Source organism: Lepisma saccharinum, chromosome 2, assembly GCF_977018435.1.
Source record: "Lepisma saccharinum chromosome 2, izLepSacc3.1, whole genome shotgun sequence".
Lineage (NCBI taxonomy): Eukaryota > Metazoa > Arthropoda > Insecta > Zygentoma > Lepismatidae > Lepisma > Lepisma saccharinum.
Window position 1 is genome coordinate 25,264,172 of NC_139230.1, and position 22,427 is coordinate 25,286,598.

At 38.7% G+C, this 22,427-nt stretch overlaps 1 protein-coding gene across 1 annotated transcript in view; it reads left to right on the forward strand.

Annotated features, from left to right (window-relative positions):
- Nucleotides 1–17,157: 17,157 nt before the first annotated feature.
- Nucleotides 17,158–22,427, forward strand: part of LOC145983959 (histone lysine demethylase PHF8-like) — a 128,978-nt gene continuing 123,708 nt past the window's right edge. The window contains exon 1 of the mRNA XM_083117170.1: nucleotides 17,158–17,255. Coding sequence (XP_082973296.1) covers nucleotides 17,158–17,255 — 98 coding nt within the window. The remainder of the gene's footprint in view (nucleotides 17,256–22,427) is intronic.

Below are 22,427 nucleotides of genomic sequence, written 5' to 3' on the forward strand. Positions count from 1 at the left end.
ACCATACAAAGCTTTCAATCAAAGTACGCATTTTACATATTTAATGTAATAAGGATTGCGACTGCGACCCCCAATTTATTTTCACCCCTGCTCTACATTCCCAAACATTATTTCTGGCAACTTTACTAAGTAATTGAAGGGCTTGAGTGTAAAACATGGTAAGTTACATTTTGGTCATTTCTGAGTTCATTATGAAAAAATGTTATTAGAAACTACACTGTAGATACATTTTTCTCGTGTTGTGTTTACCAATTTCAGAAGGCTTGACTGAGTCCAATGCAAATTGTATGACATGGCAATTTCACTCGAAAAATAAAGGATGGCACATTTTACTTTGTAACTCAAAAATGACCATGTTATACACCCGAGCCCTTCAATTAGAATAAAATTTTAACCCATCGAATCTTTTGGCACGCATTTGTACTTTTATATGCTAATTTAAGCTGTTCAGAAGATGGAAATTATGAAGAACATATTTTGCTCCCCGTATAGGTGGGTTTCCTGTGACGTCAGAATTCGCACCGCCGCCATATTCGCATATTCGTATATTCGCGGTCAAGTTGTTTGTCGTCTGCAAGGAAATACGCACCACGTAGCGTTTGTTACACCTGCGCTAACTGTACGTTTATTGTTAGTAATGTGTAAAATGTCGGTAACATTGCATAAAATTAATGACAATGCTGTGCCATCTGGAAATAGCGGCAATATTCATGTGTTCAAGCTCTTTGTACACTCGACAGAAAAAGATAAGGAGAAATAAGAGAAGTTTTGCGGTGTAGATCCATATGAACTGGACGATAACGAAATGAAAAGGGGTCTAAACCTTTGGCCAACTCTAGTTCACGACTTCACGTGTGTTTATTAACTTGACCCAGCTACCTGGAACCAATTTGTTTTCGTATTTTTTAGTGGTTTGGATTCTGCTTGAAATATTTACATCCAATACAGATTAATTAAGATTTCCATGTCTCTGCCATTATCGTCTCTGTTCAAGCGCTGTAATGTAAAACGTTGAGTTGCTCGAAAACAGTAATTTCACTCCTTGCTTTAACAATTTCGGATATGCCGGCTTCCGTGGCGGAGTGGTTAACATAGCGCGCTGCGATGCCAGGGGTCCAGGGTTCGAATCCTGGCCTGGCCATGAGTGTTCTTTGTGAGTGTTCCTTAATCAATTTCATCATATCATACTCAGCCTTGTCTTCACGATTATCCAAAACTGGCACAAAAGCGAAGTAAAATAAACCAAATCAATCAATCAATTTGGGATAGTTTGATATATCATTGATGTGTTTTAACCAAGCAGTGCTTTTTTTTTTTCTCTCTGACAATACGCAAAGCCTACTGCATGGATCTGATAAAAAATAATAACAGTTTGTGCTAACGAACGAAATATAAATAATGAAATAGAAACGTACAATTATCAAGATGAATTTAAATTTGGATGTTATCATTTTTATCGTCAAACTTATCGAAAGTATAAGCACCTTTCTACCAAAGAAACAAGGAAACACTATTGCAAGTATGATTAAACACACCAGTTCGATCCACTTGTACTAAAAGTCACAGGGAAAGGTGTTATATGAACTTACCCGAGAGGAAATGTTCACTACACACTCTGTAGAGTTTGCTTTGTTCACTAATGTTGGCACGATTTATTCTCGCCAATCTTCTCATCAACAATTATCGAGTTCCGTGCCGTGAAGTGCACCTTCTGTACTTCCTCGGAAAATTCGAGGATAAACGTGAGATCCTGTTAAACAACCGAAAACTACACAGTTTCATCGTAATCAAGGTTGAAATCTCCCGCCCGCCCGCTTGAATTCCGTATGCTTACAAAACCTGCCTCAATCATGGCTGCTCGATCCCACATGGCAACAGTTTGTGACGTAGGTGAAACACACCTATTACGAACAAGAAGAGATCAAAAGCGATGATGAGTAAATAAAATGCAAATTATAAAAGATATGTAGTGTTTCATTTTTTCGGGCGGTTCGCCTGTGGGTGTGAGGTGAACCCTGATCTTCTGCTAATGACCTGTTTGACCCTTCTGGTCTCCAGGGGAGGGGGAGGAGTTTACGTTTGAATGGATCTTCTCTTGGTCCCGCAACTTTTTCTAATTATATTTTTGTGCGAAATATAGTGGCTATGTGGTGTATTATATGAACAAAGTCGGTGTTATTTGGGCCTTTCTCAGCTGCTGTTGATTAGCAATAGAAAAAACGTGTTTTGTTCCTTTCTCGTGAATGTGTGCGTCAACGACGGCTATCGGAATCGGAGAAACTTCCCAAATAATACAGATAAATGTATTAAGTGTTGTATGCGCATGATATACACTATGCCCTCTCCAATCATTTATATCTTAACACTTAACGTAATCATTTGTATTGGGATGATGCATAAGTTCGTAGCGGTATTTTCACCGTGGCAAAAGTATTTTTATTTGATAATAATTTGAGATGAACGCCAACGCTGGGGCAGTTTTTCAATTCAACGCCTGAAGAAATCAGCTGATTCGGGGTTAAGAGAGTTGTAAAGCCAAGTTTGAAGAGCATTTTCGTCACCAAAGGAGCTTCCTTAAAGATGGATGGATTGAGAGCTGCAAATGTAGTAATCCGAGGGCGCAAGATCGGGGGGATTAAGGAGGATGTGCAATAACTACCCAACCAAGCTCCTGGATAGCAGAGTTCGGCATGTTAGCGGAGTGTGGGTGTGCATTATCGTATCGCAGCACTTGATGCTGTCTTCCCGGCCTACTTGCTGATTTCGTTGTTTTCATTTATAGAGTGCGGTATCCCGAACCTAACCCATGGAATGCAAATGTCGCACGATGGTTGAATGGTCACAGTTCATCACATTTGCTAATTCTCGAGTCGACTGATGTGGATCCTCGTGGATTAAAGCGTTTAAACTGTCTTCATTAAAGCCCGATGGTCTTCCTGAAAGTGGAGAAGTTAAGAACGCTTAAGTTAAAAATGCCCTCTTTGTAATGACAAAACAATTTCTTGCCCTGCTTTCTCCGTTGGCATTCTCCCCGTACAAGGGACAAATGTTTTGAGCCGCCTCCGCTGCCTATGCCCCGTGTTAAACCACAGACAAAAGTATACTTCTTTGTCTACGGTTAAACTGAGACAGAAGAATATGTCGAAAATGTTTTCTTTCCATACTGGACACCGCAGTGTTACCATACCAAACACAAAAGCTACGAACTTATGCATCAACCCAATATTAAGCGCGGAGTTGTTAGCACAGCGCACTATGACACCAGGGGTCCCGGGTTCGAATCCCTACCTGGGAATGGGTGTTCTTTGTGAGTGTCCCTTCCCTTCATCAATTTCATCATATCATCACCGATCCTCATCTTCGCGATTAGACAAAAGATGCAGAAATGCGAAGTAAAATAAACCAAGTAAATGAATGAACAATTTGTATTAAGCATACATTTTCCCTTCGTACTTTCCCCTCTCTTTCCTTTGTCTACAATATTTTGAAAATTATAATTCCTTTAAAGAAGAACACCCTGAGGTTGCTAGACGTGAAAAATAAAGATAACATGTTTTCTTAATAATTGTTCTTCTCGATAGGTGTATGTATAAAAATTGGTTATCTATTTTACTAACCATGTCGAAAAGTGTAACATCATGTAAATAAAAAGTCAAATATTAACAAAAAATATGAAAATAAATGTACAGTAGTACGAAATTATTACAGAGCATTAAAATTTACAAAATTAAGAGTGACTTTAAAATAGTATGCAAATTTTAAGGTATTTTAAGTTCAGTTAATTTTTTTCTGTTAACAACCATTAACTTTAAAATCCTAGTTTTAAAGCACTGAATATTCACCTTTTGTGTTCCGACATAATTTCTCAATTTAAAATCAAATCGAAGGTGCAATTTAATATCATTACAGCAAGCCTAGCATCGAATTTCCGACGGAATTTAAAAAATGGGAGAAGAGTTGCCTATCTGAAGAGCAAGGATACAACTGAGGGCTAAAAGTGGTAAACGTTGTAAGTGCCAAAAGGGAAAGTGTTGTTGGGAAATCGCATCGTTCCGCACATCAACCCGTAAGAACGTGCACACTAGTGACCTCTTTACACACCCTTTGAACTACTTAGAGGGCTACCAGCCACATTTTACGTTTACCACATCATAAAGCATGGCACATTTCACAGTTTAACGTGGAAAACGGTGTTTGAATTATTGTTGCACTTACAACGTTTACCAATTTTAGTCTTCAACTATTGTGCTGCCACCTCCAATTAGCTTTGCATCACCAGCCCCAATCTATAATAGGCACGCCACTGATGTAACTCATGTCAAGTTTTTTTCACGTTGAAGAGCATTCATTTCGATTAGATTTTACGATGGATATATATACGATATTAGAGTAAAGAAAATAGATATCTTGTTTTGGCATGAGAAATTTTTTTTTCCAGTTAAAACGTTACGATGGCTAATATTATAAGTCATTCACGTAAAGCCAAACAAAATGGCATCAAAAGTATAGTAAGAATCTATTCAGTGCGTAACTACCCCCACACACACATCATTAATGAGCAATTATACATAGCAATGAGCAACTTGCTGCTATGCCATGTTCTGTTGATAAAGAAGTTTGTTTCAAGTTCACTTTTTGCTCAGATATGTCCATAGGAACTGAGATAACAGTTTAAAGTTAGATCCCAACAACTGTACAGGGAATCGAACCCGGGAACCCGTGATTACGAAGCCATAGTTGTCACTACGTCATAGGCGATAGGCGATACCCATGTTTTGTTGACCCTGGCTATGAATAATCGTTGGGAAAGAATCGTAATCACATCTAAGCACCCTCAACATGGATAATTCTTCCCCTTGTATTAATGTAATAATCAAATTTAAACACAAACAGTGGCGTACTCAGGATTTTCGAAAGGACGGGTTACGTATACTTTTTTGTAGTCAGCTCTCATGTTGTCATCTTTTCCTGCCTTTGACGTTCTTTTTTTATGAGCACTGGTCTACGGGGGGGGGGGGGGTTATGACCTTCCACAACCTCCATTGGGCACGCCACTGAACACAAATATTAGATTTCAGTTTTGAGTATTTTATGCATAGATAGGGTAATCGGGAATGGACCTACAGTTTGGCTCTGTCCGAAAGTACGAAGTACGTACTTGAAGCATGGTTTTGGCGGAAGTGACGTCACCTAGTACAGTTCGAAAGCGCCAAGAACAGGAGTACGCAAGTGCATATCTCGCAGTGCAGATGGAAGCTGACTCGGTCACGTGTAGTGTTGCCCATGGGACGAGAGGGACAGGCTTTTAAAAATTCGAGACGAGACGAGATTGACCATGTGTCATAAGACAAACGAATATTTTCGAGACGAGACAGCATTTCCACGAGGCTCCACGAGACGAGACAGGCCAAAGTCTCGTCTCGTGGGCAACACTAGCTCACGTGATTTCCACACTCGTTGTTTGTTTGTGTGGAAATGTATGTGTACGAACATTTGAAAATGCAACGTGATTTCTGTGGTGAAAAACAAGTGTTTATAAAGTGGGGAAAACAACCAGTACTCAGTTTTATCTACTGATCGTATTTGGCGCTGCAGTCGAAGTGCAATTCGAAAGACTTTCACTTCCAGTCCACGACTTCACGACCGCACTCCAAGACCGTACTCGGAGGATGCTCGCTTCAAGTACGGTCTTGTACCTTTGGGAACACGGCAGAGTGGTTTACTTTAAATTGTAGGTCCATTCCTAGCCTACGTAAGCATCAACTGAAGTTCGTGGCTTTTGACTGGTATTCAGTGAAATTCAATAGTTTATTTTAATTTTCGCTATGGCACAGCAACTGAACGAGAAATATGTTGAATTCGTCGAAGATTACAGTCCGTTTCCTTGTTTCCGAATATTATCGCTCCATTGAATATAAACACAGGGTGATACGAAGTGACTTTCTGTCGTATCTCAGAAAGACGAATGATAGGTATGATCACAACAGAAAAATAATCCTTAACAATACAAGACAAAAACCCTCCATTTTATGTATTTAATATCATGAATTGACTTGGAAGAAAGTGTACTCTTCCATCTCTTATCGCCTGTTCATCAATTGCAAAGAAGAAGAAGAAATGATAGCAAAAAGCATGGACAGTATATGCAAATTGTTTGTCCCTTATTTTTTTTAAAGTTTTAAACACAGATAAAAGATTTGAATTTTGTAATCGAATATGATAATTCGTATAATATTTTATAGTTAAAAGCAATTGCGAAATCTTTCATTTCTTTAATGTTTATTTTATTATTTATACATAATATATGACAGTGTCTCTAAAGTCTTAGAAAAGGGAGAGAGGAAAGAAGATTGAGACCACTTGGCATCAGAAAAAGTGTGCAGCAGGGGTCTTCTGTCACAAAAGAAGTGATGTGAGTGAAGGGACAAAAATAAATTTTATAAAGAATATGGAAGACAGAATCAAGAAAATATGCACGAAAGAAGAAGAAAAAGAGAGCAAAATAGAGAGCCTATGGGAGCAGCTAGAACAAAATGGGTACAAAAGGGAAGACAGACTTGACGTAAACAGAAGAAGAAGAAGAAGGAATAAAGAAGATAAAGAAACAGGAGGGGAAGAGAAGGAAAAAGAGAGGTGGTTTGGTATAAGGAGTATGGGGAAAGCCACAGAGACGATAAGCAAAGTGCTTAGAAAAGCGGGCATAAAAACATACAGAAAGGGAGGCCGCAGCATTTTAAGGATTACGAACAAGAAGAAGGACGAAAACAGAGAGGAGGGGATTATATATGAGGTTCAGTGCAAGGAATGTGATAGTGTGTACATAGGGGAAACAAAAAAACAGACTGAACGACAGGTTACGTCAACATAAGGATGATGTAAGATTAAAGAGGGAGAAAAATGATATATTCAAGCACACAAAAGAAACAAGACACAACATAGAATGGGAAAAGGCTAGGAGGATAGGGAAGGAGAAGAGAGGAATAGTGAGAAAATGGAAAGAGGCAAAGGAAATAGAGAAAATAGGAGAAGAAGAAATAATGAACTGGAATGGGGGGCTGAAAATCAACAAGGAAAGGAGAGGAGTGTTAGAAAGTGTGGAAAGGATGAGAGAAAGGAAGGAGGAAAGAAGATGGAAGAATAACGAAGATAGAAGAGAGGGGGAAGGAGTCCAGGAGATAAGGAATCTGTCTTGTTCCATTAGTGGAGGAATTGATAAGTCTCACCAGGTATCTGTCAATCACCTGTCAGGAGTGTGTCAATTACCTGTCAGGAGATTCCACACTCAGGAATTCCTGACATGAAATGTTCTAAGATAAAGACTGGTGCCTTCATCTTGTTTTGTGTATTGACCCTGTCTGGGAGTGTGTACGTATATATAAGATGATGTTTTGTAATTTTCATCATTTTAGTGTGAATATTCGTCTGAAGAAGACCCTGTTAAAGGGTGGAAAGGTTACCTTTTTAGTGTATATATTTTCTATACAATAAATTCTGCCTTGGTTAGTATTTTAATGTTTTATTAAAGAAATAAAGTTCTTCCACTTGAAGAAAATAGATTTTCCACTATTTTATCCTTGATGAGTCTACACAAAAGAAAAGAAGAAAGGAGAGGAGGCGAAATGAGAAGATAAAATCAGCGGAAGGAAGAAAAGAGAGCTTAGAAGTGGAGAAAAGAAAGATGAGAGGAAAGGAAAGAATGTGCGAGAGAGAGAGAAAGAGAGAGAGAGAGAGAGAGAGAGAGACAGACAGACAGAGAGAGAGAGAGAGAGAGAGAGAGAGAGATGAAGAAAAGGGGGAAGATGGGAAGAAACGGAGAAACAAGATGAGAGAAGAGGAGAGTGAAGAGGAGAGGAGAAGACGAGAAGAGGGGAGTAGAGAATAGGGTAAAAGAGAGGAAAAGAAAATTGTGCAGTGGAGTCTGGAATCGAAGATAGGAGAGGAGATAAGAGGAATGGAGAAAAGGGTGGAGAATAGAAGGCGATATGAGATAGAAGCAGAGGAGAAGGAAGGAAGAAGAGAGGAGATGGGAAGTAGTTGCAGAAAATATGGTCTGAGCGTCAGGAATTGATGCATTGATCAAATTATCAACAGGAAACAATCAAAAACATTTTAAAATTGCGACGTAATACATTCTCGGGGCGAAATGTCTTTTGGCTGAGTTCAGAGCAAGATAAAATCTTCAGTGTAAGATTTTCTATTTTACCTGCCGTTACACCACTAAAACCACGAATTTAATTTTCATATTTAAAGAAGTTTCAATTTTTTTTCCTCTTCTCAGTTCGTTGAAATGGATATTTCATTCTTTAATATTTCATAGTTAATACCAAACGGAACCATCCTATTTCACACGGCGTGGACAATGAACACAATTGAATATGTCTGAAATTCACGAAAAGTTCGCCTTCCTGCCACCTTTGACTAATCGCTAATGTGAAGGATGAAATGACGAAACAGACACTCACAAAGAACAACTTTGCCCAGGCCAGGATTCGAACCTGGGACCCCTAGTGGTGGTTCACGAGAGGTGGTTCTAGTCTAATGTGTTGGTTTCTGCCTGAGAGTAACTGAAATCTTGACCAAAGTTAAAACAGAAAACATACAGTAACACACTCACATCTAAAGAATTACGAATTCACTTCACAAACAACAAAATAATAATAATAAAAATTGAGACAAAAAAATTGTATTGGCACAAAGTAATTTTTGTACAGATCACACACAAAAAAGCAAATTTAAGAATTAATTTTCCTTCAAGGTATCAATTTATCACTCATTTCTCTAAGACTCTATGCCAGGACTGCCGTTAGGAAAAGCGAGGCCTTTATATTTTGAAAAGTGAAGGTATAGGCACCTTTCTTTTCTTGTAAAATTCTACACTCAAACCTCCCCCCTCCCCCTATATCTTCAACTTACATTTCAACCACCGTGTAGAGGGCATCAATACAATACAACTTTTTAAGATACATTTTTGGTAGGCCTTCTTTCGGCACTACCAGCCCTCGAAAAACATTTTTTTTCCTTGTGTAGTTTTCGAAGTGGAAATTCCTAGCTGGGGAATACTTGATCAAGTTTGGAGATAGAAGTTGGTAGGGAGGAAGTGATTATACTCATATATCATCATTGAGTCTTATGCAAATTATCCTAGCTGGCGGGATGCTTTATAAAATTTGTTTAACTGAAGGGGTTATCATCCCGCTGCGTTTCACCCCTCCACACTTGTGGCGCTGCGCTTGTGTGTATGTAGGTGATATTTTCTCTGTAAGATAACGTATCCTACTAATGACGTCAGTATTCTATGAAACAGGATCATGCTAGCAGAAAGGATGAAACCCCTGAGATTATCCCTTTCGTATGTAACTTTGCGGAGCCAAGGAGGGATGGGGGATAATCTCCAGGTTTATTAAAATGTACACATATCCTTTAAATACGTTTTATGCCTTTTATAAGTTTGCAAACCTAAAAAAGTTCATGTTCGACCCAGGATACGCTGCTGCTTATCGTTACATTAAAGAAATACGTATATTTGTATCCCGAGGGTCATCCTTTACTGTAGGCAGCGAACTAAAGATTTTGTCATCTTCCGACAGGAAAATTGCTAGTACCGCAGTAACCATGAATGTGATGCATGGCCGCAAGCATACAGGAAAAAAAATCTACTTTTGAGAGCTGAAGTCGAAATGAAACGTCAAGGAAAGTTGTTCGCAATGACGTCCTCTGCACGCTGGAAAGTTTGTCTCTGGGCCACAATGTCGCCTTGTTATTTAGCGTCTCTTTTCTGCCACTTTTGGTTAATCGTGACGAATGAGGATGAATGGCAAGATGAAATTGATGAAGTCACGCTCACAAAGAACATCCATGTCAAAGACGGAATTTGTACCGTGCTGTACTAACCACTCTACCACGGAGGTCGGCAACTCTCTTTTTGTTCCATATAATTACTATATAAATCGAACTCTATCGCTAATATAGGTTTCCTTTGTTTTATTCGTTCTATTCTAACGCGATCACGTTTGCACAAGAAATAAATTCGGATAAAAAATTCAATAATATTTTGTATATATATTTCGGAAGCGAGAGGCCCTGTGCGTTGGCACGCGTCGCACACCCCTAACGGCGGCCCTGCTCTATACCGAAAGATCCTTGCGATGTATATAATAACAATTTTGGCCATATAATTCACAAATGCTGATTTGAAGTTAGAAATACTAATGATTTTCTTTTAACTGTGTATTCAAAACTCGTAATACTATGTAGATTAACAGCCACACAATTGTTAAAATGATTAAAAAATATCAATCTTGAATCAATTCTTCTGAAGTTTATACAACTGAAATTGTTTTCATTTAGTAGTTCAACAAGCCTTCCAAGACTTCTCGTTAAGAACTGACTTCTTTTATTTTTTCCTTGTTCCCGACACTGAAACCAATACACAATACAAGCACAATTGCTGTTATTCACTTTTACAACAATGGTGTTTGAGTGAAAATTTCAGAGAAACACGTTCACGAGTTCTTTGGATCCAAAAATAACTTTTACAAGGCGTGCGCCTCTCAATGCGATAAGAAAGGCACTGAACAATACAGTTAACAATTACCATAGAAGCTGGGAATGCTAAGAATGTATCAACAATGAGGAAACAGCTTGTTTTCAGTGTGAAATTTGTCAGGATGTTTCAAGAAAGTAAAGAGAAAAAATATTTTTAAAAAATTGATGAAATATTGCTAACCATGCACTAATGTGCATATCGTCGTTATGAAGTGCGGTGATACAACAAGATTGGTATCATTGTTATGTATTTATTACCCAGGGTCAGGTGTGTGTGGGGGGGCAACAAATCTTTTCTTAGGGGGATAACAACACTTTTCACAAGGGGAAAACAATACTTTCCCAGGAGGGGCAATGATTCATTTTGAATTATTTGAAAAGAGAATAGCATTCCACGTACAATAACACAATGAACAGGACGAAAATTTTCACTCTACTCGAGTTATTAGAATCACCTTGTTATCTTTCCACAAACATCTATCACTTTGTTGATGCTTTTTTGTGCTTTCTCACAACGCACAGATATCAAACAGAGAGCACTTAATCTACGTCATGCAGAGGCGACTCGTGGCTTTTTCGGAGTGTAGGAAGAAGTTATTGTAAACCGAGGAAGGTTTGAAAAATGGGTTCAATTACATTTACACGTCTTGCTTGTATTTACTACCAATTGCTAAATGCTTCTAAATTGTGGCAGGATTTATTATTAATTATTTTTTCCGCATAATTGTAATTTTGCATCTACTTTTCTAGAGTTTTGAACTTGCGTTACTTATTTTTAACAGTTATGTAATAGTGTGAATTTCCCCTCAAAATTGTTTAAAATTGCGCAACAAACGACATGGGTTCAACATCGAACTTAAAAGGGTTTGAGAAAATTGTGTACCCCCAACTTTATACCGATTTCCTACTAAATCGGGCAGGATGAAGAAGAGACAGAGGATCGTGGCATGGTTGTTAAAAAGCTTTCCGCTAGATCGGCATACTCCTTTTCGTTTGAAACATGTCCGCTGGTGAAGTAGAAATGAGATTTGGACATAATTTTATTTTTATTTCCTCAAAACATATCCCATTGAATTCGATTTCCCTCTCCCAGAGATTGGCGTTTGCAGATTATACTAGAAACGGTGCTAAGTGCCAACAGAGATCAAATTGTGCTTGGTTTAGTAACATTTTGTTGGGGTTGGCATCGCTGATTGAGGAAAGCCTTGCTGGTTCCTCAATCCTCGCCGATCTTCGTAACCTTTTGCCACTCTTTTGCACTGCCCCTTCCACCCCCCCCCCCCCCCCGTCTGTAGGATGACCGCCGATGTTCCTCAGCGAGCGGCAGAAAAGCCCGTGTCCTTCGTCTTTGGGTTTGGACTGCTACTGGAGCGAGCGAGAGCAGTCAACTCTTGAAGGTTGCTAACCTAGGCAATTGTACGTACATTGCGCTCATAATTTTATGACACGCATTAAACACCTAAAAAGTAGAGAACTGGAAATAAGTAAAAATGAACTGTAGGAACTTCCTCACTTCCTACATGTAGGAATCGCCCCTGCTTTTATCTCTGATCCATGTTTTTACATTCCGTAGGGTACTGTAAAAAAAAAGTAATAATTCAAAATGACGGGATGTGAATTATCAACGCCAGATCCCGACCTTTCGTAATCCCGAACGGCCGTGAAATTCCAAAGGATCTTATTTAATCTAGGCTAATTCTTGATATTTTCTGCACTAGTCTATAAGTGCCTGATTCTTAAAAAAAATCCAGAAGTGCAAGGACAATAACTTGAAGAGGAAATAGTCCCGAAATCTTTTCGACCTGGTAGGGAAATAAAGAATTTCTTCAGTCCCAAACGTCAGAATTATAAATATTTCCTTCCCAATCCCATCCCAACCACCTCTGCACACCCCTAGTTACAACAGTCAACATGATTCTAATATCTCTTGTGACAGCGTTCTCTCGTTATTTGACTGGACCTAGCCTATAAATTGCAGAAAACAATATTCTTTGTAATAAAATATCGCTACAATTTCACCATTCGAATTGCATGAACTTCTTTTTTAGATATGAGTCATTCCAAGCCAAATCAACACAGATATGTGCAATTTCCAACCTGACCATCTCAGATTTTCATGAAATTTAGGGAGTTGAAACTATGCATGGAACTTATTAACTATGAAAATTTTTAGTCTCGTGCATCTTGTAATTGTTAAATTATTCAAGGTCAACATTCGCATAAATTGCCCTTTTTGAGCCCGCTTAGCTATACTAAATGTGCTGTAACTCCGCCCCTATTTCGCCTAGGAAGCTCAAATAAGCTTATTGTACAGGAAATTGAACAAGCTTTCCAGTGATATATAACAAACCCACCTTTCGATAAAAATATAATTTTGTCACGTGACCTTGACCTTTGACCTTGAATATCTCAAAACATGTCATCACCAAGAATCGTGAAAAAAATATATTTCGTCCCTCATGCCATACTATAAAACATATCAAAAAATCACTCTGGGACTGCAATGGGATCAGAAGATACAAAATAATATGTGTAACTATGTGACTGATAAAAGCCTCATTTCGTGAACTATGACGAGTCAAAAGTCCCTTAACACCCCCTACAAAATGTAAAGGAGCTATCCTGGTCATGAATAAAATAGGTTAGGCACAGGGAGATCCCCAGCTGTGTGTGTCAAGCGCAGGTCCGGCATATTGTTGACCGCCATATTGAATTCAACGCAAAAATGTCAAAGGAAAGGGGGTGATGTGATATACAAATCAGGCTAGAACTTTACGAGAAATGAAACGGGGAAGGTTTTTCGAAAGTATCTCTAATCAGCAAAATGTTAATACTGCATGCTTGTAACTATTTTCTCCTTTTCGAATTAGAATGCTCCTAACGTGTTAGGAACTCGTCGAGATCACGCTGACATCTTGGGAGAGAAAGAAGTATACACACCATTGCATATGATTTTAATCAGCGACATTCAGAAATTAGTTGAATAGTGAAGAATATTGGGAAAAGTATCTCAAACAATTACGTGACACTTCCTTTGGAATAAAAAATTCTCCAGTGACGAGGCTAATTATTATGTTCACGGTAAAGTTAATAAAAATTATATGCGATACCTGTGATTTGATAACCTACAGTAGACAGATCCCAGCCGAATGGTTGTTGCTGGTAAGCTAAAGATGTGGTATAGTGCATGGAGAACGGGAATGGTTGGTCCATATTCAACAACGAAACTCTAATGGTGAGGGCTTCTTGGATGTGTTAAGTGAACAGGTTTTTCATCCTTGCTTAAGGGATATGGCACTTTTCCAGAGTTTTGAAACAGGACAGTGTGTGACCACACTATGTGAACATTTTGGCAAATTCTTCATGGTAAATTTCTAGGTATATTGATGGGCAGACGGGGATCTATTTAAAGGCCTGCACATTCCCCAGATCTAACATCTTAGGAGGACTTTTACCTTCAGAAATATTTGAAGAGAATGGTGCATGCAATAAAAGTCCCTGATATTGACCATCTGAGAGAAGGCATAGTTGCTGCTTGCGATGATGTTGCACCTGCTACATTGCCAAATGTTCTATGTGAGTGTGAGAGACGTCAACGAGTGTGCTCACAGGAATATTGACGACACTATAATGTGCATATATCGTAAGTGAGAGATATGCGTATAACGTTTTGCTGCCTAAAAATAAGTTGGAAAAACCTTCGCTGCTTCATTTCTCGTGAAATTCTAGCCTGATTTGATATTTCACATCACCCCCTCTCCTTCGAAATTTTTGCGTTGAATTCAATATGGCGGTCAACAGTATGTCGGACCTGCGCTTAACACACACAGCTGGGGATCTCCCTGTGCCTAACCTATTTCTTTCATGACCAGGATAGCTCCTTTACATTTTGTAGGGGGTGTTAAGGGACTTTTGACTCGTCATAGTTCACGAAATGAGGCTTTTATCAGTCACATAGTTACACATATTATTTTGTATCTTCTGATCCCATTGCAGTCCCAGAGTGATTTTTTGATATGTTTTATAGTATGGCATGAGGGACGAAATATATTTTTTTCACGATTTTTGGAGATGACATGTTTTGAGATATCCAAGGTCAAAGGTCAAGGTCACGTGACAAAATTATATTTTTATAGAATGGTGGGCTTGTTATATATCACTGGAAAGCTTGTTCAATTTCCTGTACAATAAGCTTTATTTGAGCTTCCTAGGCGAAATAGGGGCGGAGTTACAGCACATTTAGTATAGCTAAGCGGGCTCAAAAAGGGCAATTTATGCTAACTTTGACCTTGAATAATTTAACAATTACAAGACGCACGAGACTAAAAATTTTCATAGTTAATAAGTTCCATGCATAGTTTTAACTCCCCAAATTTCATGAAAATCGGAGATGGTTAGGTTGGAGGCTGTGTTGATTTGGCATGGAATGACTCATATGCTATCTTACGTGGGGGCAAGTGTCCTTCCCCACTGTGGGCGACGTTGGCCCACACAGTGGCGTATTTGTAAAGTAGATTTTTCGGGTATGCAAATTTGTATGTGCGGTTCTAAGGACCTAATAACATTCGTTCTAACCTAAGTCAGTAAATCTTACTTAATACATTTTTATGAAGTAATTTAGAAACCAGTGTATTTTCATTCGAAGAAAAACTAATCTCGTACACAAAAAGAGCTATCGAACTAGTAACACCGAAAACTTATCCAAATTTCCATTACCAGGTTCCAAGCTACATAAGTTTCTTGTGAACACATTAATACATATTCGGTGATTTTGGTCAGTTGCAGAATGGTCCTTCTTTAATCCACAAGCTCCATACTTTCCGGCAGGGAAATGGTATACTATATGGTTTTATTTCCATTTTTTTTAGGGGGATAAATACATCCCTGGCAAGGATAAAAATAATTTTCGTTTGTCGGGGATAAAAAGTGTTGTGCGGGAAAATCTCCGGCATCCCTCCCGTTAATTCGCACAATGTTTCTAGAGGAAAATAACATTTGTTCCAATCCACTAGGGTAGGGCGCAGAATTCGGCGCAGGTGCTCTCAATTTGATTCAGTTACTCTAATACGACTTACAATTCACAGAATCAGTTACGGGGAAGGGGTAGGAGCTGGTTCAGATTCCAAGATAAACTCTAAATCCGTTTCCAATTTGAGTATGCGCGTAAGAATGGTTTTAAAACAATTTTTACTTATTCATAATTAGAGCTCGGAAGTTGATTAAAAGTCACCCATCTTTTCTGGGCCTTGGATACGATGCTAAACCTCATAGTAGTCCATTTCCTTTCGGTTAGAACCAGAAATCATTGTCTTTATTTTGATATTTCTGTTTTCTTTCTTTTTTCTGCCATTTTGCCTTGCTTGGCTTTTAGATTATTATTCATGTTCTTGGCGTTTATGTTGCATTTTAAAATCTTTTTTGAGGTTTATTTTTGCTCCTTCCCTGTTGTTGCGTGAATATAGCAGAATAATATGTTTCTTTTCTTACCGATGCTGCACCGTACATGATAATTGCAAAAATCATGAACAATTTTCCTACACACCTTTGCCTGTCTGAAATAATTTAGCATAAGGGTGAGGTTGGAAAAGTGCGTCATAAGCTTTGTAGGAAGTGGCACCCCTGGTCGTTGGAGAAGTTGATTCTTACCAGACGTTGTCGTCTTGAAATCAACCCGGTGGTTGAGGCCCATAGTGGTTCGGATTCCACTTTAAACTGTGGGTCCAACCCCAATTTAAGGACGAATTACACGGGACTGGATTTCCAGTAGGAATGCCCTAGTTTGCGCTGAACTAGCTATCCATCTGCTAGTTTTCACCTCACACAATACTTGTTTGTTACCGTACTTGTCGGTATATTATTGTTCCCATATGACATTGTGCAGAGCAGACAATCTAGAAAGATGGACGAACAATTTGAAGAACGTTGTAGGAGAATTACTGCTGTTATGAATTTTTTTTAAAAAAAAGTATAGACTAGAAATTGGCTCGAAATAAAATATGGTAATCAATGCCGGTTCGATACCCGGTGGAGGCACATAGTTGTTCGGATCCCACTTTAAACCGTAGGCCCAGTCCCGATTAACCTTACTGTGCATAAAGTGTATTTAAAACACCAAATCAATCAATCAATCAATCAATACCCAAAAAGCTACCAGCCAATGGGAACGCTCGAAATGGTTGTAGCAGCAATCACTAGTGTCATCAGAAATAAGGGTTTGGCGCTAATCAAGGAGGACGTCCTGCAGTGGCGTGCCCAGGATTTTCGAAAGGGAGAGGTTATATACACTTTTTCTTGGTAGTCAGCTCTCATTTTGTCATATTTTCCTACCTTGGACGTCCATTTTTTGGGAATACTGGATGAAAGGGGAGTTATAACCCCCCTTGGGCACGCCACTGACGTCCTGTTATGTAGTACACTTCATCCAGATCCTTCAACAAACATTATTGGAAATCTCTACACAAGAAATTTTAAAAATGCCAGTTAGAAGAAGGAACGAAACTTTCAACGAGAATTAGCTGCAGATTGAAGTGTAGAATTTCTAATTACTGACATCATGTGCGGAGTTATGCACGGAATACGTTTTCCCAGGTAGAGACAGTTGAATGCGCAGTTATGGCTTCCAACCAGAGACCTTGTTTATGTGGAGAAGTATTTGATCTTACACGTTTTATGATACAGTGCGATGTTTGTCGTGACTGGTATCATGGAAGGTATTATTTGTTTTGTAAACAATATATATCACTAATGATTTTTTTACGCTAGAAAAACAAATAATATATTTTGAAAATACTTGCTTATGACGATTGTTTACATTTTTGCAGTAGATCTCATGCTCAAATGCTTTCTGGAGAGAGACATAACTATTGAGGGAAAATAACAAGAACAAACTTCTCTTCATGTAAACACTTGTTATAGTTACATCTGTTCGTGGTTCTAATATGTATAAGATGATATATAAACCTGTGTGGTGGTTAAACTATTTCTGCATATTTGACACCTGAATTCCTTTTGTTGGTGAGATTTTATGGTAGGACATGGAGGCAGATGAAAATACACGAAAATTGCACTATGTGAATGAAAAAGTTCACATAAAGATTCTGAAAGTTAATTAAAATAGGCCCAAGTTCCGATTGTTTGATTCCGAACTAATCATAGTGCACATGCAATTTTTACATAGTTCAATTTCTATTTTTATCTGTTAACACATACTTCAGTGTCTTAGCAATTACTTACAGCATGCTTTCTGGAGATCGATTTTCCCTTTCGTATTATCCTATGTGATTCTTTTTTTGTAAGTACCCATTTGTTTACTCTCATCTTGGATACAGACTGCTGCTGGCATCTACTTTTCATGCGTCGTGTACAAATGGATATTGTGTCTGTAAATGCTTTTGTTGTTAGGTTAGGCAGATAAAGTTTAGGGCTCTTAGCAGTAAAATAATGTCCATAAATGCATGCAACAACTGATGACATAACATCTGGTCCCAAGCATCACACAAAAAATCTGCTGATTGTTGCTCCACAGACTCCTGGGACATAATAACAAATAATAACCCTTGGCACAACAGCCCATTGAGGGCCCGGGCCTACCTGTCGACTGCTGCCTTCACTCCCATCTGATCCTACCCACTCTCTCACCCTAGGTGGAAGATCATCCAACCAGTTACGGGGTGACGTGAGGTCATCATAACGAATCCCCAGTTGTAAACTCATTGTTGTAAATTTTCATGACTTGGTTACGCTACTCATTCATAGTTCCCCAATTTACTCATGGTGGTGGATGGCCACTAGTCCCGTACACAGAACAAAATCTCAAGAAAAATTGTTACGCTTCTCCCAGGAGATTCGAATCTGGGTAAAAATTTACTATCCTTCGGACACCTCTAATTTTTTCGTTTCGTCAATTTTTGACATTCGTACTTACGTATCTGCTTCGCGGAACATTCCTGAAGGTGTATCAACGTTGTTTTGATGAAATTTGAACTATGTTTCCTTATCTAACAGAACTAACCTAACCACGTGCCAATGGTTCGCAATTATTTCCAATTTCTAGATCCTGATACTAACACTGACACCAAATTTTAACTATGTTTCCTAACCTAACAGAACTAACCTATCCGTGCGCCAATGGTTCGTGGGGCTAGCTATTCTCCGTCGGAGAATTAATTTTCAACGAACAACATGAATTTCAGCTATGAAACATTCCCACATCACACAAAACACCTTCCCGATGTTCGACAATGCTACAGGAACTTATTACGGTAAGTATTTTCTTCTGTAAAAATAAATAAATGTGTCCGAAGGATAGTAAACAAGTACCCGAATCTGCACGCATCCAGTAACTGGAGCCGAAAGCATGAAGCCTTAAACCGTGTGGAAGATTGTGAAAACTCATTAAACATTCGGAACAGTTATCTTTAAATATTCACAAAAATGTGGAATGAGCTTTTACATGCATCGTAAACAGAACAGCAGCAAAAACAAAAATTCTAATGCAAAATCAATTGTCATGATGTATAATTAGTTTTGAGCCTAATTTCTGATTGCTCGCTGCTAATCTTGTCATATTAGATGTACCTATTCTATATTGCACAAATTTGCTACATGTTTAATTGTGCAAGCTGAAGAAGTGTATTGAATTCTTACTGTGTATTTTTGCATGTTTGCATGTTCACCATTACTCTCCTAACTACGAGAGAGAATTTTCCACATATGTCATAAAATTTTCCACTTGAATACCATTTAGCAAAGTTTTTACTAAAGATCAAAACCTTAATGCTAAAATACCCTCCAGTAAAAAATAGTAATTTTTTATTGAAAAAATCTTATGCTTGTGACCAGACAAACTCTCATAACTTGAAAATGAAATTAAAATTCCCCTAAATTTTAATGATATTTTTATACAAGCAATACCAATTTGATACCCTTTACCCTCCGTACCCTCAGCAGAAAGAGAAAATTTTTGCATAATTTCTGAAGATTATTTCCCATGTGAATGATTTCTGTTGTGTTTAGCTCGTAATTAGATATATGTAGGAGGAATTAACATTTTTTTGTTGTATTATTTATGAGGCCATTTTCATCATTGATGAACTCCTGTTATGTCAACTAAATGTATTTTTGGTGTCAGTTCGTTATATCGGAGACACTTTAAAATCGGATATTTTGTGTTTTGAATGGTTCGTACTTACCAATTGTGTATTGCGGAACATATTTGAAGGTTTCATTAAGGTTTTCACATGATTAGAAACATTTTTTACACTAAAATAAGCCATTTCTCAAAATACGGATCGCACATTATGGTGCGAGCCCCACAAACCATTCACAGATAGCCCCCAAAACCATTCACTCATAGCCCCAAAAACCATTTGCATCGTATAACTATCCACGAATAGCCCCCAAAAACCATTCCCAGATAGCCCCACGGAACATTCACAGAAGGTTAGGTTAGGCAAACAGTTAAAAAACGGCGTGGTTAAGTTTTCGCTTAAATTGAAGCAACGGGAATTGATTTCCGGCTGAAATAGATTGAAAGATGAAAGAAAATACCTCGAAGATTCTACAGAAACTGATTTCCGTAAGTAGTTTCTCCTGTAAATTTGAAGAAAAGTGTTACAGTGTTTTTTTTTACGTTAATGGCATTTTTGTCACTTCATGGGTGTGTTATGAATGTAATTTTGATGGGATGAAAAAATCAGTAAATGTATCTCGGATTGGGGAGTTTTTCATTTACGCTGGACATACTTCTGGATCAAATATTTTGATTATTGGTGATTTCCGCATGGGAAAATCAAATGGTGATATGAATTTGACATTGTTAGGTTAGGATTGTTAGCATCAATAATAATAATAATTTGTTGCGCAACAGCCCATCAAGGGCCTAGGCATACCTACCGGCTGCCGATCTCCCTCCCACGCTTTCCTTCGTCACCTCTAAGCGTGGAGATCTTCAACCAGTATTGGAATAGTCGGGGGGTCAGCCCGACGTATCCCCAGCCGTTACAGTAGGTCTTCTCGACCAGATTACGCTCACTCACTCGGAGCTCCCCAATTTCCTCTCGATGGTGGGTTGCCACCGGCCCTATACGCAGGCCGAATAAATTCCGACCAGAGCCGGATTCGAACCTACGCCATCCCGCAGCGAACGATCTCAAGACGAGTGAACGCCTTAACCCGCTCGACTACGGAGCATCAATGGTGTTAGTAATTTGGTGTTTTTTTTTATGTTACGAGAGTTTGTATTGATGCTAATGGAACTTTACACTGTTCTTTGCAGAGAGTATTAGTTAGTTGAGTTAGTCAAAACATATACTAAATAGCAGAGGACTGCAGGTGTGGATAATCTAAATCGGGGATATTTTATTCAGCAGGGATAAAATAGATTCAAATTAAACATTTCAACATCTTTAGTCACAGTTTGTGATTTTCTGGCACAGTACATATACATTCTTGTTTTCTTTTTATATATACATAGCATTCCCTGACATTCGCTAAGAGACTCAGTGCGAGCGGCCCAGCGTCAGCGCTTGTCTTTCCCAGTGAACGGGCCCGCGACAGTTGCACGCTACAGTCTGTTTTTTTTTTTTCACTCTCCCTGCCTTCACTCTCTTTCCCTTTCTGTTGACGTTGCAGACTGACTCCAGTATAATCCTCCCTTGGAAGTTGTGTTGTGTCGTGTCCATGTGTTGAAGATTGTGGCTTAATATGGCACCACAAAAGTTTACATTACAACAAAGGATTTATCTTGTCGAGTGTTACTTCGGAAAGAGGAATTGTGGAGAAATGCTACGACGTTTTGCAACAAAATTTACTGGTGTTCCCGTTCCACATAGGATCACTATATTAAACCTCATAAAAAAGTTTAGGGTAACAGGTTCAGTTCTGAATAAAAGTGGGAAAAAAAAACATACAATGTGTACTTACTGAGGAAAAACTCGATGAGATAGGAGTAAGGTTAGAACAGTCTCATCGGAAATCTATCTGCCGCCTCTCGCAAGAAACAGGTGTTTAAAAAACGACAGCATTTAGAGCCGCTAAAATTCTTAAAACTAAAAACAAAATATAAAGTATACAAAGAAAATCCGCACACCACCCGTGAGTTAAAAGAGGATACTGTACAAGAGATCAGGAGAATTACAGTAGACGAACTTGCACATGTAAATGCCAATTTCCTTCGGAGATTCCAGGAATGTGTTGCCGCAGAGGGACATCATTTTCAATACCTTCTGTAGTCAAGGTTTGTAGACAAAATGAAAACTGTAATTTTAATACCCGACTCTAGCGACTGTCGCAGACCCCGTTCACTGGGAAATATAAGCGCTAACGCCGGGCTGCTTGCCGCCGAGTGTCGTAGCAAATGTCAGGGAATGTTTTATATGTATACATATACCTTGCGTCCATTTCGATCTTCAGCCGAGAGATTGGGAGAAGTGTGGCGGGCAGCGCTGATGGAGATGCCGACATTTGCGGCCTGTAATGCCCGCTTATTTTTATGGACATATGCAGACATTTATATAAATATTGCAAAACGAGCACTAACCTGTGTTATAAGAGTTGTTCAAAGTGCCAAGTGTGTAGACTTTTGGGGAGAATACATTGAATAGCCTGAAACTTTTGTGCCTGTAGCTAAAGTCTTTGTGGGTCGGGCGGAGAACTTATCAGCCCCCTCGTAACGTGAACCTTGCGGCTGGCATTCCAATCCTCTCACTGACACAACACACATACACACTGCAATAACACAAACAAGTAACGACAAGTAACCAATAATAACACTATTGCGTGAATAATAACACGAAATTAACACGCTCTTGGTTTACATCTGCTCGCCACTATATTCACATCTCTGTCGGGAAGGAACAAAAAACTCGAGCTCGGAGATTTCG